Here is a 19,560-nt window from a genome sequence, read left to right as displayed (position 1 = left end):
TAGTGGTCATGTATGGATGTGCGAGTTGGACTGTGAAGAAAGCTGAGCGCCAAAGAATTGATGCTTTTGAACCGTGGTGTTGGAGAAGACTCTTGAGAGTCCCTTGGACTGCAAGGAGATCCAAGCAGTCCATCCTAAAGGAGATCAATCCTGGGTGTTCATTGGAAGGACTGATGCTGAAGCTGAAACTCCAACGCTTTGGCCACCTGATACAAAGAGCTGACTCATTTGAAAAGACCGTGATGCTGGGAAAGATTGAAGGCAGGAGGAGAAGGGGACGACAGAGGATGAGATGGTTGGATGGCATCACCGACTCGATGGGCATGAGCTTGAGTGAGCTCCAGGAGTTGGTGATGGACAGGGAGGCCTGGCGTGCTGCAGTCCACGGGGTCGCAAAGAGTCAAACACAACTGAGCGACTGAACTGAACTGAATTTCAAAGGTCTTTTTTTTTGTTTATCTGTGTATTGGCTGTGCTGGGTCTTCGTTGCTGCACGTGGGCTCTCTCTGATCGTGGAGAACAGGGACCCTTCTTGGTTGTGGCGAGCCGGCTTCTCTTTGTAGTGCTTTCTTTTCTTCCGGAGCACAGCTCTAGGCGTGTGGGCTTCAGCGGTTGCAGCTCCTGGCATCCAGAGCACAGGCTCAGTAGTTGTGGTGCACGGGTTTAGTTACCACGTGGCATGTGGGATCTTCCCAGACCAGGGATTGAACCTGTGTCTGCTCCGTTGGCAGGTGGATTCTTGACCATTCAGAGCCACAAGGAAGCCCCGGGCTCTAGCTTTTGCACTGAACAAACACTCACCTGTTTTCCCTCCCTTCCTTTCCTCAGTTTTGACATGGACAGGAATCTGAAAGAAAGGAAGTATCCCAGGTATTAATTTCCTGCTTCATATCCAAGTCACCCAGTGAGGAAGTAGGCCTCCGTCTGTATGTGTGACCATCCTCCACCTTTCTCTCTGGGTTTTCTGGGTTTTGTTGTGTTTGCTGTTGTTTTTTAAATAGTATTACCCTCCCAGCCCAGCAGTAGAAACTCTGCCAGCATTTCCATTAGGAAGCTCATTTTTCAGGGTCTTTTAACCAAACCATAAAACTTTATTCCTCCTATTAAGCAGAATTCTAAAATGATCTTGGCTTGCTGTCAAGTTTTTTTTTTAATAAAAGTATTAAGGAAAATAATCAATTAAAGGCAAAAAATCAATCATTTTATTTCTGCTTTTTATCAGAGGACTGTCTTAGACTGTTATGAAGCTTGTCCCTGCTCAGCACAGTGACTTGGATAGGAGCTAAAAGGACTTAAATCTGCATTTTAAATATTTAAAATCAATAATAAAATGCCTTGTATTCACATAATCCTGGTTGGCTCATGGATCTATTTATAAAATGGAACAGTCACTTAACATGCCTCTTCAGAATTCAGAGAGCAGTCGGTTGTGAGACGTCTGTAAAGAATCTTCTTTAGCAGCTTTTTAAACTTACTTTCTGTCAGCTCCCTATTAAACCTGACTCTTCCATTCTGCCAGCAGTGGCAGTGCCGTGGGGTCGCACAGCAAGAGCAGGTTGTAACATTCATCCACAGTGTCAGTTATGGGGATTCCTCCTTTGTTTCTTCTTGACTGCACAACCATTCATCCTGGATGATTTAGACAGTGGTTTTCAAACTGTGCCTGGGAATCTGGAGAAGTTTCTTTGGGCCTCAGTGTTGGGCTTGGAGGGTGGGAAAGCTGAGTGTATCCCCCTCCCCATACCCCCGACCACTTAAGCCAGTTTCATATTTACCATTTTTGTATCTTAGACTTTGGAATTAAATTTCATTTATAAATATTTGGAAGATTGAGGGTCTGGGCTGTAGAGGTAACAAACCAATGACTTAGTTGGCCTGCAGAGTTTTTGAAAACGTAGCTAGAACACGGCCGCCTTGGGCAGGGGATCCCCAGTCCGGCTGCGTGCCGGTGGCCACCACCCTGAGTCTTGCTGCAGACTTAGCTGGCTGTGAGAGGCGTGGAGCTTGCCCATGGACATGACCGCACTCAGGGAGAAAGGTCAGGGAGAGCATCCATGCAGGACATAGAGCCCATCCCACGGTTTCGTTTTAACCATTAGTTCTGTGTCTCGTGCCTACGTGAAGTTCTAGGGGAAGCTGCAGGCGTGTGATGACATGGCTAGGTTCGGCCTCATTGTCCCTTGGCCTTGCTCCCACGGAAGCACTGAGCAGCTGAGGGAGACGGGCCGCACAGACTTGGGGTTGCATGCTGGGAGCAGCCAGGAGCCTCGGGAGTTAGGACATCAGAGCAGGTTGCCGCTGGACACAGCTGGGAGCTCACACGGGCCAGCCCTTCGTTTGTCGGGGAAGAGAAAGCCTTCCTCGTTGCAGCTTCTGGGGGAAGGGCCGGCCCCAGGACGCCCGCTCCAGCCCCCGTCTGCACCGCACCAGCTCCCCCTGCATGCCTGCCCCCATCACCCAGCCTTGTTTATCTGGACCAGTGCTGATTAACCCCTCGGCTTCTTGCAGGAGACCAGTCAGGGGATGAAAACATTACTCAGATGCTCAAGCGAGCCCACGACTGCCGGAAGACGGCTGAGAACGCCGCCAAGGCCCTGCTCATGAAGCTGGACGGCAGCTGCGGGGGCGCCTTCGCGGTGGCCGGATGCAGCGGGCAGCCCTGGGAGAGCCTGTCCTCCAACAGCCACACCAGGTAGTCCGCGCTCCTGCCGCGTCGGGCGGGCGTCCACGGGCTCCCCTGGCCAAGCCCGAGGACTGCGAGGCTTGGAAGGGGCAGGCTGCGCCCTCCCGAGAGTCGGGATCAGAGCGGGAGAGCTGAAAAGCGCCTTCTCCTGTTGCTGCCCAGAGGGAAGGGGCGGAACTCAACTGTTCCTTTCTGCCCTGTGCCCTTTCCCGCTTTGTTCTGCCCTCCATTTCCTAACAGTCCTTGATTTTCAGGAAGCATCTAGGGTGGTGAAGGCCCATGTGCTGCAAATGGTTCCGAGGCACCCAAGCCCCAGACCGCCTCCTAGTTCCAGGCTGCGTTCTCTGCCTTCCTCCTGCACCTGTGTCCTTCATAAGCCCTTCTCAGGCAGCAGGCTTCCCTTCTCCCACGTCTTTGCCCAGTAGAGAAAGGCCATATTCATAGCATGTGTTTAGCAGATGCTTAGTCATGAACCGGGGTTCAAGTTCAGTATCTTCAGAATCTAGGAAACTGAAGCGGGTGCTTGAACAAGATGGGGAGGGAAACAGTGAACACCTTGCTAAGCATAATTTGCTGAAGCCATTGGATTCCACTGGGTGTGGGTGGAGAGTCATAATGAAACGTTTTCTAATGATCTTCTCATGTCTTGTCACCAAAATCCCTAAAAACATGAATGCTTTCCCTTTTTCTTTTTTTTTTTTTTAATTAAAATTGATTTACAATATTGTGTTAGTTTCTGGTATACAGCTAGTGATTCATATATATGGGTATATATATATTTTTCATATTCTCTTCCATTTTAGTTTAATACATAATATTGAATATAGTTCTCTGTGCTATACAGTAGGACCTTGTTGTTTGTTTATTTGATATATAGTGGTTTGTATCTGCTAACTCCAAACTCCTAATTTATCTCTCCCACCCCATTCCCCCTTTGGTAGGCATGTTTGCTTTCTATGTCTGAGTCTATTTCTGTTTCATAAATAAGTTCATTTGTATCATATTTTAGATTCTGCATATAAATGATATCATATATTTGTCTTTCTCTGTCTTACTTCACTTAGTGTGATAATCCCTAGGTCCATCCATGTTGCTGCAAATAGAATGCCTTCCCTTTATGTTCCAGTTCTGTCTAGAAAGTACTTAGTTAGAGATCCTCATGTAATAACCACATTACAAAAGATAGGAAGAGTAATGACCGCATTTTTACAGGTGAGAGAGCCTTGGCCCAGAGATGTGTGAGTGACCTGCCTAAATGAAGTCACATAACTGACAGCTGAGAGGGGTGTTCGGACCCGAGCCCAGACTGCAGCACCAAGCGTGTTATTCTTTTCACTAGGCCAGGTTGGAGCTTATGACTTAAAAAATGCTGTTTGCTTACAGGTCAAGCAACCAAAACCACATAAGGGTGTATTCAATCTCAAGGGCAAAAGGAGAAATCCTGATGTTTTGTTCAGTACCTGAAAGGAAAATAATGATCCCAGCTGTCTTTCCTGCTGGTGGGACCCAGCCTTCTGCCCAAGTGCAGACTTACTTGTCCTGGACCTGGTGCCTCCGGAAAAGCGACATTCCCAGTAACACACTTGGCCAGGTGCCCACAGACACGAGGGACTTATTTCCTTTTGCCTCCAGCAACAGTTGTCTTATTCAGGGAAGCAAAGCGCAGATGATCATTTATTTATTTTCTTAAAACCAAAGTATTTTGTTTAAACTCATAAAGCAGATGCTCTTCTTTATGACTTTTCCAGATGTGTATAATCTGTAATTTCCACATTCATTTAGAATAGAAATGCAGTTCTCACGTTGTCAGTAAATTCTGTCCTGATGAATCAGCGAGCGCAAGAGTTGGGTTGACAGGAATTGTGTGCTGTTTCGTTTCAGTAGCTTATAAGGGGTTTCTTACAGGTTTTTAGCTTACACCTCCCCACCTGCAAAATAATTATGTTGCTTTAATCTAAATCAGATTCAAATGTAGAGCCAGGCAGGCATGGGAACATTTTCTCTCCAGCCCTTCAGTGGAGATTGTAATGGTGAATAATGCTTAGAAATATTTTAATGTATAGATGAGCCTTAATTTTGAGACAGTCTTCTTAGAGAAGCTTAATTTGAGGTGATGTATTTCTGTAGATCAGCCCTACAAACTAAATTCAGTCTTAAACAGATCTTCCCATCAAAGTACAGAGGTATTACAGAGGTCAGATTCCACTCAATTCTCCTTAAAAATTCCCTTTCACATTCCCACCCAAATCAGAGCTGCCCAGAGGGTACAAAGGAACCACACACCAGGCATTCATGTGGCAACTCACATTCTTGGGACCTGACACAACCAGGCTGCTGATTATGTTCAGTGTGGCTCAGGAAAAAAAGTCCCCCTAAAAAAGAAAAAAAGTCCCAAACCACCAGACGCTTTCATAATTATAAGTGATTTTGTTTGTAAATCTTGGCGTTCCACTCAGCCTTCCCAGCTTGTCAAGATTATGGACGAAAGACAGACCAGAGGCTTTCCGAGGTGGAGCTATATGTGGCTCCACCAGTCGCCTCCTCTCCCGCTGTAGCCAGCTGGCAGAGAGACTTCTGATAGAGTGCCAGCCAATTGCTCCACCAGGTCTCAGGAAAGGAATGCTGAGTGCCAGGCTTCAGACTGGTAGTACAGGGCAGCTCCCGATAACTGAAAGGTTGTGGTTTTGGAACTGAGCAGCAGAGGGGCGGTTCCCAGGGAGGAGAATGAACATGGTAACCAGCCCAACAGCTGACTCTGTAGTCAGGAGCCCGGAGATGCTGCTCTTGCAGTTTTGAAACACTTTTTTTTTTCTTGCAAAACTACAGCTGCGGCCTCATCAGAAAATATAATTGTCTTAACAGACAGAGTAACTAGGTAATGTGGGTTGCCTGGATAGCTTTATCAGTGCATCACCGCAGTGAGGCAAGTGGACTAAACTGATGAGAAGTGAGAATGGGAATTCTTAGTCAGACCCGCTCTTTTTGTCAAGCGTTAAAATTTCAGCTCATTGGTTAGAAGCACGATCACTGATCTAAATCTACAATAGGACAAGGGGCCAAGACAGCATCAGCCACAGCAAGTCTGCCCTTTTGGAGGCTGGGGTCCCTTCTGTCCTGCCAGCAGGTGCCTATCCTGTGAGGCTGTGATTGCAGCCTTGCATTTGGCTCAGGAAACACCCAGGGAACTGGGGTTCCACCTGGCTGACCACTCACACTGGGGCCTGCTCCCTCAGTTCAAATGGAGAGTGGTGGAGCAGCAGAGGTGCCCATCCCTCACCTTCCAAGATCAAAGATGAAGTTTCCGTGGAACAGAAAGAAAGACTGAGCACAGTGGAATTGTGTCCACTGAAAGGGTGAATGGATTTGAAGCAGCCGTCCAGTTAGGATAAGCCTGTGCACCCCCTGCAAATCAGCAACCTTCAGGAATGAGAGTCAGACTCGATCTGACTGTCAGAGTAGGCACGTCTACTTCGCTCTGAAAAAAAGAGGTGCTTTCCCTACCCAAGTACCAGGAGAGTCTCTCCAGAGTCCTTGGGACTTAGGCTTAGGAGTGCTCATCAGTTCTAAACTCCAACTCAGACACAGACCTCCACATGATAGCATGGTGTGCAGGCCTCCTGCAGAAATGTCCTGTCACTTACCATTTAGCTTCTAGGGAACTAGATAGAGAGCTGAAATCCTTTCACTTTTCTTAAGACTTGCTGATTCCCAAAAAATGATATGCTCATTCTATTAAAAGTAAGCTTAGCGATTGAAATCTAAGCATTACATAAAATTCCCCATGCGAGGACCCTTACTGAAAACAATATGGCACACAGTTCGGAGAGTGTCTTCACAGGTTCAGCTGCCCATTTTTTTAATTACCTGCTAGCCCCTTGGTTGCCAGTGGCAGACGCATACTCAAATCTGGGGGTGGATATCGGGTCTCCCACACAGGAGCCATGGACCCAGGCTGAGGGCAGACGGCTCTGGTGAGCAGGAGAACCAGACCACACCTGGCCCCGGTGGCCCCCACACCTCCCTGCTGCAGGCCGCTCCCCAGACGACAGAAAACCCACACGCCACCTCCATCAGTACACTGGGCTGACTGGTTTGACTGGTGTCAAGTAAGAAAATCCTAGGAAGGAACCTCTTGCCCAGCTGGGCTCAAGTACCTCTCCAGTTATCTGTGGTCACAGCGGTTTCCTCAGGAACCTCGGGGGCAGAGAGAAAGGGAGGGTCCCAGGAGAAGGGGCAGGGTTGTGTCATCAACAGACCAACACGTGGTGTCTTTAAAAATGTAATGCCATCTCATTTTAACCCGAAAAGGATCCTGTTAATTGGACCCTCTTGAATCTTGCCTTTTCCCTTCGTGTTGCTATTTGTTTAGACATCTCTATGTGTGTCATTCTTCTCAGTAGTAGCTTCCCTGGTAGCTACTACTTCCCAGGTAAAGAACCTGCCTGCGATGCAGGAGACCCCAGTTCAATCCCTGGGTCAGGAAGATCCCCTGGAGAAGGGATAGGCTACCCACTCCGGTATTCTTGAGCTTCCCTGGTGGCTCAGATGGTAAAGAATCCACCTGCAATGCGGGAGACCTGGGTTTGATCCCCAGGTCGGGGAGATCCCTGGAGAAGGGAGTGGCTACCCAACCCAGTGTTCCTGCCTAGAGAGTTCCTTGGCCAGAGGAGCCTGGTGGGCTGCAGACGGGTTTGCACAGACAGACACAACTGAGTTACTCCCACGTGTTGGCTGTTCTTCCTGTTACATTGCTGCTGCAGTCCCCACCCTTGCCCTTGTATCTGTGCCCCTGATGCAGTTTCTGGGGACCAGCTCTGAGAAGTGGAAGGTGCTGGCTCAAAAATGACTGTTATTTCAGATGTCAACTAGTGCCACCCACCCCCCCGTACATGATCCAGCAACTGTGTGAGCACCTCTGCATCCTTTGCTGAAACTGGATAACATACTTTTTTTTTAATTTGGTCAATCTCTAAGCAAAAAAAAAAAAAAACCCTTAATGTTTTACTTTGTACCTCTTAATTGTTAGTGATGTTGGAAATCATTTAGTCATCCCTCGGTATCCTCGAGGGATTGGTTCTGGATCTCTGTGGATACCAAAGTTCGAGGATACTCAAGTCCCTTGTGTAAAACATTGTAGTATTTGCATTAGAATCTACACACATCCTCTCATATATTTTAAATCATGTCTGAGTTACTTATATAATACCAAATATAATGTAAAAGCTATGTAAATAATTGTAAATAAAATGTAAATGCTATGTAAATAGTTGCCAGCACATGGCAAATTGAAGTTTTGCTCTTTGGAACTTCCTGGATATTTTTTTTATTCTCAAAAATTTTCCAGCTGAGGTTGGCTAAATCCGCAGATGCAGAATTCATAGATAGGGAGTGCTGACTGTAACGTGTTTAATTTTTTTAATGTCAGAGAAATTATTAGCAGCAGTAGAAGTATCAGATCTATATGGTGTTTATCTCGGAATGTTATCAGCAACCAAATCAGGAGCCGGTTAATATTTGTTTTAGAGATGCCTGGTTTCCAACACCATCATAACAGCACCTTATAAATAGCTGCAGAAATATCATCTGTCTCCTAACTGTGTCTCTCATTTTGCCTTCCACCGTCAGCTAAGTTTCTGAAAGCAGAATGTGTTTGACTGCTGTAGTTATCTGGTGGCAGATTTTACCTACCCGTATAATCTCAGAGGATCCGTTCCAAGACTCACCATGGATTCCCTCAAACCCATCATAAATATAATACTATATATGTGTGTATATATACACATATGTATATATATATATATATATATATATATATTTTTTTTTTTTTTTAATTCCCGGCTTTTGCTTTGCTCGGGCTTTCTCTAGTTGCAGTGATCGGGAGCTACTTTTCATTACCGTGCACGGGCTTCTCATTGCAGTGGCTTCTCTTGTTGCAGAGCACAGGCTCTATGTGTGTGGGCTTCAGTAGTTGCATCTCATGAGCTCTGGAGCATAGGCTCTGTACTTGGGGCATGCAGAATTAGTTGCTTCATGGCATGTGAGATTTTTCCCAGACCAGGAATCAAACCTGTGACTCGTACATTGGTAGGCGGATTCTTATCCACTGTGCCAGGAAAGTCCTATAGAAGTATGTTTGTTTTTAAAAGATCCAGGTATAAGTGATCACACAGTTTAAACTTGGTGTTTGAGCGTCAGCTATATTTTTTTTTTTTTTGGATAATTTTTCCTGCCTGAACCACTTCTCCTAGAGAATTCTTATAGTCATGTGAGAGCATCTAGACCTAGGAGGTTTGGACTGTGTAGAGTATTTTTACTCCTTTGTGACAAAGAATTGTCAGAAAGGGGGTGGGGAATGGGTGGATACCCAGCACAACACTGAAAGGTTCAGGCAGTTGACAGGCTCAAGTTTCTGCTCAGAGAAGTGGGGCCAAATGTCACCTGGCCTGACCCCCGCCACCCTTCAAATAAATTTTAAATGCTCAGCAATTAGAAGGCCCCTCAGTGGCACTTGGTGTAAGTGAGATTGTAACTGGGAGCCATGTAAGACATTGAGAAAAACTTTAGGAGGAATCCATCTCTGGTTTCCAAGGCAAAAGAAATGTTCTTTTCTGCCAAGACAAGATGAGGAAGCTGAAAAAAAAGATGGGATTTTTTCCCTGTGAAGCAAGAGGGGAAGTTGTCTTGAGGACAAGGATGAGACATGGTGGAGAGGGGCAGAAGAGAGGCCATCGGATCTCCATCGTTGCATCCAGCCCCGCCGCGGTCAGGCAGGGTGGGGGCCCGGGACAGCCAGCAAGCGCTCCCCTCGCTGCAGGCCCCATGTGTGCAGTGAGCGGGCGTCCTGCAGGCCACCCGTGGACTCTGAACCGAGCCAGCCGAGGGGAGCTCAAGCGGCTCATCAGGGAAGGAGAAATCCATGTGACCTGGCCTGGCTCCTCCAGAAACCAGAGCAAAACAGCGGGCTTTCCTTCATCTGCCCCCTCCCACCATCCCTCTCACCCTGGAGAGGAGGAGGCGCCCAGCTCCCTCAGACAGTGACTATCCCCCTTGACAGCTGTGCTCATCCTGTGTTCCTCCTGCATTCCCAGCCCAAGGGTTAATGGCTTACTTGCTCCCGCCTGGCAGCAGCAGCCGGCTCTCTGGAGACCGCGCCTTTGTCTAGAGGAGGCCGAGAAAGGGCTGTGGCCTCCCCTCCGCTCAGCGCTGTCAGAGCCATATTCCAGGTAGGACAGTGGGAGCACAGAGCAGAACTGGAATGAGCCTCGCCTGATCCGTTGCCCACTGGGGTGTCCTGGAAGGGAGAGGGAAGCCGCCTGGAGGGGCTGCCAGGCTGAGTGCTTATCTGGAAATTAAACTCTCCCCTGGAAAAGCATTACAACCCTGAGGTTCCCACAGGGGTAGAGACTGTGCAGGGGAGACCTTTGGCCCTTCTTCTCCGTTTCTTTCTCTCTTAAAACTCTACTGCAGTGGAGAGGGTGAGACAAATGCCTTCCCTGCCAGACTCGGGATCAGGCCCAGGTCCCAGAGGGTTCCAGGACACCCCGAAGACGGGCAGCCTCTACCCACCCAGGTCACTGTCTCCCAGGCAGTTCTTGGGAGTATTCAGGTCCGGTCAGCACTGGCTGTTGTGCTGTCCCTCAGACAGGCGGTTTTCTGCAGGACCTGCTAGGTGGGTCCTGGGTCTGGTGTTGGGTGTGGAGAGGCTACTGGCCCAGCTTCCCTCCCTCTCTGCCTCCCCCAAAGCAAGCACGGTGTGTGGCCTTGCTGGCTTTAGGACCCATTGTCTCCTGTCTGTAACCTGGTGAGGTGGGAACTGTTACTGTCCCCACTTTATCATAGCTGGAAAGCTTGGGTAATTTACTCTGGACCATAAAGCTAGGCATGGGTAGAGGAAGATCATTTACTCAGGTCTGCCTGATGTCAGAGACCTGCTCGCACTCACTGGTACCCACCAGATCAGCCCAGGAACGTAGTGGCCACTCCGAAGAGAATTTGGGACGGGGTCTCATTACCTTATTTTGCAAAGGCCCACTATCCTGTGGGGTCAACCAGTTGTTCTCAAACCTGCCTGAGCCTCAGAATCAGCTGGATGGTACATTTTAAAACAGATAGCTACCCTCCTCCAGCATTCCTGACTCTCTGAATCCGGGTCATGGTGTCTGGGAACATGCATTCCTAACAAGTTACCAGGTGATACTGCCATCCCCAGCCTCACCACTACTCTTCGACACTGGGGAGCAGCAGTCCTGCTAAACAGAAAATATGCCAGCATTAACCTTTCAGGGCCTGCAGAATATTTGGAGAACTAACTCTAGGTTCTGCTGTCCTTTGAGTTTTGAAATGGTTTTTTAAATTTTTACTGAGGTATATTTGATTTATAATGTTGTGTTAATTACTGCTGTACCGCAGAGTGACTCAGTTATACATATAGATACATTCTTTCCACTGTTGTTTATCACAGGATATTGAATATAGTTCCCTGGGCTATATAGTAGCACCTTGTTGTTTATCCATCCTATATACACCAGTTTTATATATCTGGATATATTATGTATAATATATATATAAATTATATCTATATTTCAGTTTATCCATTCTGTATGCACCAAACTCTCAATGCTTCCTTCTCCCACCCCTCCTCCTTGACAACCACCAGTCCATTCTCTGTGTCCCTGGTTCTGTTTCATCAGTTCAGTTCAGTCACTTGGTTGTGTCTGACTCTGCGACCCCATGGAAACCTATCTGTTCCATAGATAGGTTCATTGGTGTCCTACTTTAGATGCCACATGTAAGTGATATGGTATTTGTCTTTCTGATTTGCTTCACTTAGTATGATAATCTCTAGTTGTATCCACATTGCTGCAAATGGCATTGTTTCGTTCTTTTTATGGCTAATATTCTATTTTACATATATATACACACACACATACACACCATATCTTCTTTATCCGTTCATTGTTGCTTCCATCTCTTGGCTATTGTAAACAGTACTTCTGTGAACAGAGGGGTGCATGTATCTTTGTGAATTATAGTTTTGTCCAGATATATGCCCAAGAATAGGATTGCTGGATCATATGGTAATTCTACTTTTAGGTTTCTGAGGAATCCCCATACAGTTTTCCACTGTGGCTGCATCACCTTACATTCCCACCGGTTAGGTAGGAGAGTTCCCTTTTCCCCACACACTCACCAGCATTTACTATTTGTAAACTTTTTGATGATGGCCATGCTGACCGGTGTAAGGTAAAAATTTGTAGGAAATATATTTTTTAAGTGACAGGAATCAAATGGTACCTCAAGTATGTTCTATGTCTTTTCTTAAAAATTATGTATTTGTTATACTTGGTTGCACTAGTTCTTCACTGCTGTGTGTGGGCATTCTCTAGTTGTGGAGAGAGGGGGCTGCTCTCTAGTTGCAGTACACGGGCTTCTTCTTGTGGTGGCGTCACTTGTTGTGCAGCACAGGCTCTAGGTTCAGGGGCTTCAGCAGTTGCAACCCATGGGCCCAGGAGTTGCGGCACGTGGGCTTAGTGCTCTGCGCCATGTGCAGTCCTCCCAGACCAGGAGTTGAACCTGCGTCCCCTGCATTGGCAGGAAGACGCCCATCTACTCTACCACCAGGGAAGCCCAAGTGTGTTCCATTTCTAAAAAAGCATTTCAAAGAAAACATGAAGAAAGGCCATGTACGTATTAGTTTATCTCTGTGTTTTCTGTATGTTTAACATTTTCCAAAGTGACTTTTCATGAAAAGAAGCTGTAAAGTGAGTCTCAGCTTCATGGGAGAGCTTCATTTTCCTACCTGAAGGCTTCTCCCCACTCACTGGAAAAAAGTGTTGCTATTTCCCAGCACCGTGCTGTCTAAACATGCCGTGTCTGCGAGGGTATCTCCTCACTCAGTCACGTGGAATGTGCTGTGAACCCTGCCACCACTTCAGTTCACTCTAATTTCGCTCACATGTGGAACCTGAGGCCTTAGGCATCTATCCCTCCACACTGACAATCCGTGCAGGCGAGCTCTGAGTCCTCCTGGGTGGCTCTGTGTGAGGCGTGCCTGTCACCGAGCTTTACTGAAGAAGGCGGAGGTGCTGAGGAGGGGCCCTCTCTCTCCTCAGGCCAAGTCACCCTTGGACAGCTGTCGTCGTCCACAGACGCCCCGCCGGCTCCCTGCGCCCTCTGCTGGCGATACTGCTTGCTCTTTCAGGCTTTCCTTGCGCTGCTTTGTTTATGACGTCGCACCTGAAGCGTTCCAACTGGAGGGCGTTGCTGCCTGTGCCATCTCATCCTTTTTAAAATAGAGCTTGAGAACACAGCACCGATCGATGAATCATTTTAAACCTCCTTCCTGTCTTCTCAGCTTCCACCTTCTCTCCGGAGCTTGTTCCAGTAGCCCCCAAAAGGATTCCCTGTCTCTGACCTTGCCTCCCCGCATCGCTCCTCAGTACAGCAGACAGAGGAAACCTGTTAAAATGCAAGGTGAATCCTGTCACTCCTCTAGTACAGACCCTCCAGGGGCTTCTAAATCTAATTCTAGAGAGAAAACACAACCCTGTGAGGCCCTATGAGACCTGGCATTCTGCCCCATACTCTCTGACCAGCTCTCCCCCCTCACCCCCAGCGGACACTTGTAAGTAACCATCAGCACCTCTAAAGAGGTGCTCTGTGTTGGTCAGACTGATCTCGCCCCGTCCTGATGGAGTCAGGGGTGGTAGGGGGCCTCAGAGAGTCTGTGGTAATCGGGAGCTTTTATGCTGGCCGTTGTTCTCTGACTTGAAGACCACCAGAGCCGTAGGGAGTCCTCTTCTTCATGTGTGTGGACTACCATCCTTTCCACCCTTCCCTCCCTGGAAGCCTCAACTTCTTGATAATGTGTCACAGACAAGAATGGGACGCTCTTGTCACATCGAGGTTGTGAGGAGACTTCATCTGCTGGCTGGGGGGCTGTTACCCCTGCTGCTGTGAGGTGAGGAGCGCAGGCCTGGGCTCGGGGCAGTGAAACAGCCTGTGGATACCAATCCCTACTCCTGGCTCAGCACCTCACAATGGAAATCTTGGGGACAGGCGACGTCAGCCTAGGCCCAGCTGCACTGGGTTCCAGCCACAAAATGTCTCAGAACCTCCACTTCCAGGTCTGCAACGGCAAAGATGATGATGCCAGGCTGGCCTGTTTGATGACAGCTAAATAGGCCCCTTGCTTGTTTATCTGCCATCTTTCCAAAGCCAGTTCCATGCAGGCTATATCAAGCGCAGGGGCGTCCAGAGAAACTGCTGTAGGTCTTGAGAGCCAGGCTGCAGTTTTCCTGTGGTGCTCACCCTACCATGGGACTCTGGAACCGACAGAAACATTCATGGCCTGTCACGTTCCCAGGGTTCAGGTCTAGGAACTGCCAGACCCTGCTTAGCATTCCCACAGCATGGGTGGCCAAGGGCCCCTCGGACCAGCCTGTGTCCCTGTGAAGGATTTATATTCATCCATGATGGGAGAGGAACGGCTGTGGAGGCCTGGGGGCACCCTGCTTTCCAAGCTGTGGCAGTACTCCACATAGAAGGGGCCCCCCACTGCCCTTCTGTCCGGCCCCCAGCCCCTGGGGTGGCTGTCAGCGGTCTGGGGGATGTGAGCACGCAGTGCATGTGCCCGCGCACACACACCGTCTGTAGGCCACACTATAGATCCTGTGCTCTTCACCTTGCTCTGTTCCTTTAACGTATCCCTTTTGTTAAGTCTTGTCCATAAGCACACCTATTTTGTTTCATTTTTTAATTCAAACTTTTTATTTTTTATTGGGGCATAGCTGATTAATAATATTATGATAGTTTCAGGTGAACCGCAAAGGGACTCAGCCATACATATACGTGTATCTCCATTCTAAGGGAGATCGATCCTGGGTGTTCATTGGAGGGACTGATGCTGAAGCTGAAACTGCAATACTCTGGCCACCTCATGCGACGAGTTGACTCACTGGAAAAGACTCTGATGCTGGGAAAGGTTGGGGGTGGGAGGAGAAGGGGACAACAGAGAATGAGATGGCTGGATGGCATCACCGACTCTGTGGACATGAGTTTGAGTGAACTCCGGGAGTTGGTGATGGACAGGGAGGCCTGGCGTGCTGTGATTCATGGGGTCGTGGAAAGTCGGACACGACTGAGCGACTGAACTGAACTGAACTGAACTGACTGATTCTCCCCCAAACTCCCCTCCCACCAAGGCTGCCACATAACATTGAGCAGGGTTCCCTGTGCTGGACAGCAGGTCCTTGTTGGTTATCCATTTTAATTATAGCAGTGTGTACAACTATTTTTATGACATATTTTTCATCCTATTTCCTCAAACTCTCTCCACCATTGTCATCATTATTTCCATAACATCTACGTAATTTTCTTCTTTTTGATATATACTATAATTCACTAAATCTTATATTCCACGAAACATCTTTGTATGTGTGTATGTTTTTGCTTCTGTGGAATTATTTCCTTAGAATTCATTTCTAGAGTCCACATGTTGTCTTAAAGGGTGTAAACATTTCCGACATTCTTCACGTCGTTTCTTTCCCAAAAGGTGGTATCAATGTACACTGCTAGGAAGAATGCTTTTTTGTTGTTGATGTTTCGGCATTACCAGCTAGGTACTATTGGGAGAGGAGGGTATGGAGAAGAACGAGGAGGAAAGAGCTGTGTTGTGAGCCGCGACTGGAGATGCAGTGAGTTGGTTTGTTTTGCCTTCTCAGCACGACCAGCTCCACAGCCAGCAGCTGTGACACAGAGTTCACTAAGGAAGACGAGCAGAGGCTGAAGGACTACATCCAGCAGCTCAGGAATGACAGGGCGGCGGTCAAGCTGACCATGCTGGAGCTGGAGAGCATCCACATCGACCCTCTCAGCTACGACGTCAAGCCCCGGGGAGACAGCCAGCGACTAGACCTGGAAAACGCGGTGCTGATGCAGGAGCTCATGGCCATGAAGGTATCTGTGAGGGGTCCAGGGGGACTCTTCAAACCCTCACCCCCTGCACTCCACTGTCATCAGGAGGAAACATAAAAAGGCCTCTCGAAAGCTGGTCAGCCATCCATGTTCAGCTGCCTCTCCACAGGAGGACAGCCAGAACCTCGTGTGTAGACAGGAGTGGTTCCAGTATGTCTCGGGGTCCCTTGAGCTGGAAGTGCTCCTAGAGAGGTGCACTGAGCACTGGGGAAGTCTCAGGGGGTCCCAGGCCAGAATGGAACGCCTCGTCTCCAGGAGAAGCCAGAATAGGCCTCTGCAGGGTGAGACAGCCTCTGTTGGGGCTCCAGAATGCTTGCAGGTGCTTCCCAGGTTGATGCTGATGTTATGGTGAGGCGGGGAGAACAGGGCGAGGCCAGGGCAGCGTTTGGACAGGAGCCCTGATTTCCTGACCCCCTCGTCCCTTTAGTGCTGTGGGGGCACCAACCACCATCCTCCCCAGCACACCCCAGGTGCTGGTTCACCCTCGGTGGAGGCCTTGTCTTCTGGGTGGTCCTGGGTCGTCCTGGGTAGAGATATCCCTGTAGATGCTTGTGGCCTTACACCCGTTCGGACCTGTAGGTTTCAGAGGTTTAGGACTGGTCTTTGTTATATTCTTGGCCGAGAGTTCCTGTTGTACGTTTATGCATCCCTCAGGTTTGTCATCTGATTCCTCAAAGGAGGCTTTTCTTTTCTCTTCCCATCCGAAACCTGAGTGGGAACAGACGTGTCCTGGCCGCGTCTCCAGGAAGGCAGCCTTCTCATCTCCCCTGCGAGGTGGTGCCCCCGTCGGGCTCTCTGGCCTGGCTGTCCGCCCCGCCCTTGTGCAGGTGCTGAAAGCCCAGGTCCTGGGCCCCTCCCCATCCGAGGCCTCAGGGACGGCACTGTGACTGCTCAGCTTTCCTCTTGGGCAGAACGCCCACTGCATCCCTGGCACCCAGGCATTCATCTCTCCTCCTCTCAAGCTTGCGTCTGTGTGTTGCTCTGGGCGTGACTGTCCACATTAGCTCAGGACATAGTGTTGCCAGCACCTTAAGAATCCTGTTTCTGGTGGCAAAAGATGAGACAGTTCAACGTGTGGGGAGCACCTTTCATCCTGGTTTTATGTCATCGTCAGGAAAGGTTTGCGTCTTCTTTTGAGCAGTTGCTCGGCACATTGCCTTCTCCGTGGTTAATACCGTCCCTGAGTGTAACTAACCGTGCTGGGTGCCCTCCCGGTGTTTCCCCACATTGGAGCTGAGACCATCCCCTCCCAGGTCTGGCTTACCCACCAGAGCACAGCAGGCCTGAGGCTTGTTAGCTCAGAGGAGGGTCACTTCGGGGGTGACCGCAGCCAGTGACTTGGTAAATCCCTCTCAAGGGATTCAGTGTATGAAGTGACTCAGCGTATGAAGAATCCTTTTAAGTAGGATCACAGAAAGAGCTGGGGAGAAGAGCTGGTGGTCATGGGGTAGAGGACTCGCCCTCCAGCAGAGGCAAAGGACAGGGGTCATGTATGGGCTCACCTCGAAAGGGGGACTGTAGCTTGGTGCTTACCTGGCCTCTGAGCTGGATGTCGTGGGTTCAAACTCAGGCTCCATAATTTACTCAGTATGTGGGCTGAGAAGAAATTGTGGGTTTTGCTCACCTCAGTGTCCCGTCCATGAATGGAAGTACCTACCTCAGGGTGAGAGCACTTAATGAACTGCTCAGTATAACCATTTAAAGCAGTGTTACATGCTCAGTAAATGCTCGTGCTTCTCACTGTTACCTGGTCCAGGAGAGCACTGTCCCGTTTTGGGGTCACTTCTTCCTCTTCACAGCAAACTCTCCTTTGACTTCTCCAAGAAACTTCAAAAAGTGACCTGATGAATAGTCACCTGAGGAGGGCTATGTTTCCATGGATTTTATTTGGGCCCTGAAGTCAATAGGACCTGGGGCCAGTGTCACTGCTATGGGTGCTTCCGAGCTGCCCAGCGTGGCTGCAGGACCCAACTGCCATGAGGGTGATGATATCCGTGGATTGGTGTCATGGAAAATGGAAAAGGAAACGGAATTTAGAAGGGACCTAGTCAGATGCTTCAACCTCTTTGATGCAGGTTAGCCTCTGCCTGCCAGAAAACTGGTCTCCAGCAAGGCGAGTATGCCCACTGGGGAAGAGGAGGTGGAATCTCCTGGTTGTTAGAAAGATGCCCCTTATTGTGAGCTGAAGCCTGCAGGCCTGCCCCTTCTATCTGCTGATCGCGGTTCTGGCACACGGTGGCAAGTCTGTGCGTGGTGCCACAGTCAGGACTGCGGGCGTGTGGAGGCGGCCGTCCAGTCTCCCCCGGGGCTCGGCCCCCCGTAACAGCTGCCAAGTGACACCCCCCATGGGCCTCGCGGGGGCGGTCGGGGGCCCTGCTGTCACCCCACCAGCCCCTCATATGCTCTGTGTCCCGCAGGAGGAGATGGCTGAGCTGAAGGCCCAGCTCTACCTCCTGGAGAAGGAGAAGAAGGCCCTGGAGCTGAAGCTGAGCACACGCGAAGCGCAGGAGCAGGCCTACCTCGTGCACATCGAGCACCTCAAGTCTGAGGTGGAGGAGCAGAAGGAGCAGCGCACGCGGTCCCTCAGCTCCACCAGCAGCGGGGGCAAGGACGCAGCTGGCAAGGTAGGCGCGGGTCCGGGCTCAGCCACCCTCCCGCAGAGCCTCACTCGCACTGCCCTCAGCTTCCTTATTGCAGAGGAACTGCAGCCATTCTAGAGGTCTGAAAGCAGTGACATTTTGAGCGCAAAGAAACCAAGTCCACATTTTTTCAGACCTCACTTTACGTAGCAGGTAAAGCACCTCATAGCTCACGGTCTCCTCCGGGGAGTGGCCTGTGCAGTGGTCCAGGAGGCCGGTGCTCACCCCTCCTCCTCCTCCTGGCCAGTGTGAGCATCGGTGTTGATCGCATGGCACTGATCACCACACATGTCATCTCCCCTAAGTCTCACGACTCTCGGGAAGCAAGAGTTATCCCCATTTACATGAGAAAAATGAGGTTTAAAAGAACGGGGGGTGGTCTCACAGCAGAATCAGGATTGAAGCCCAGTTTGGCTGGCTCTGGTCCTCCTCTCGCGTGTTTCCTCCTCAGCGTCCTGGAAGGCAGGAGGTGGCCTGAGGCAGAGGAGGAAGGCGAGCCCTGAGTTACCCCAAGGGGTGCAGAGTGTGGGCCACTGGTGGCATCATCTTGCAAACTCACACTTTCATTAGCCCTCTTTTCTAGAATTCAAGCTCATTGCATCATCCTCTATCACAGAATAATTCCAAATACTGCATTGGAGAAAAAAAATAGTCTAGACTGTAAAGAAAGACATCCCTTGCTGCAGGGTCCTGGAATTCCGTGCATGCAATTTTCTGTTCCTGATGAACGCCAGCTTCTCCTCACCCATTTATCTCTGGTCCAGGACTGTGGGCGTGCAGTGACTTGCTACTATGTGAGTGGCCCCTCATGGCCCAGGTGCAGGGGTGTCTTCACCAGAGGAGTATCCCTGAGAAGAAAGCCCCTTGCTGATGCTGTGTGGCAGGGAATGGTTCCCCTAAACAGCTAAGAACTGTGCTGCCTGCTCCAGAGGCCATAGCCACCCTCTGCCCACACTCACCTACAAGGGCGCCAAGGGAGCTGGGGCCACAGCACCCAGCAGGGCTGCTCTCCCAAGGCCATGCTCCTTCTTGGCCATCCGTTCCTGTGATGGGTGTGATCTGGTCCAGGCAAGATGCTGGAGGTAGTTCCAGGAGTTTAGCTTCCAGTGCGGGACACCAAAGGGCAAATAGATGATCACAACAGAGGACACAACATCCAGAGTGCAAAGATGGACGCCCAGGGTGAGGGGGCGCCACAGGCCAGACCCACGATCCAGATTTGGAGGTTAGGGGCAGGTTTCCTGAACACAGACCCAGTGGCGA

At 49.6% G+C, this 19,560-nt stretch overlaps 1 protein-coding gene across 2 annotated transcripts in view; it reads left to right on the top strand.

Annotated features, from left to right (window-relative positions):
- MCC (MCC regulator of Wnt signaling pathway) overlaps nucleotides 1–19,560 on the top strand; it is a 323,312-nt gene that overhangs the window by 275,717 nt on the left and 28,035 nt on the right. For both annotated transcript variants that reach the window (XM_055435515.2, XM_055435516.2), the window contains 3 exons: nucleotides 2,509–2,692; nucleotides 15,406–15,640; nucleotides 18,076–18,282. In XM_055435515.2, the coding sequence (XP_055291490.1) occupies nucleotides 2,509–2,692; nucleotides 15,406–15,640; nucleotides 18,076–18,282 (626 nt within the window). The remainder of the gene's footprint in view (nucleotides 1–2,508; nucleotides 2,693–15,405; nucleotides 15,641–18,075; nucleotides 18,283–19,560) is intronic.

The sequence above is a fragment of the Moschus berezovskii genome, chromosome 9, assembly GCF_049115385.1.
Source record: "Moschus berezovskii isolate FMDL1 chromosome 9, NW_MosBer_1.0, whole genome shotgun sequence".
Taxonomy (NCBI): Eukaryota; Metazoa; Chordata; class Mammalia; order Artiodactyla; family Moschidae; genus Moschus; species Moschus berezovskii.
The sequence above is the reverse complement of the archived record's forward strand: the minus strand, read 5'-3'. Positions and strand labels throughout refer to the sequence as shown.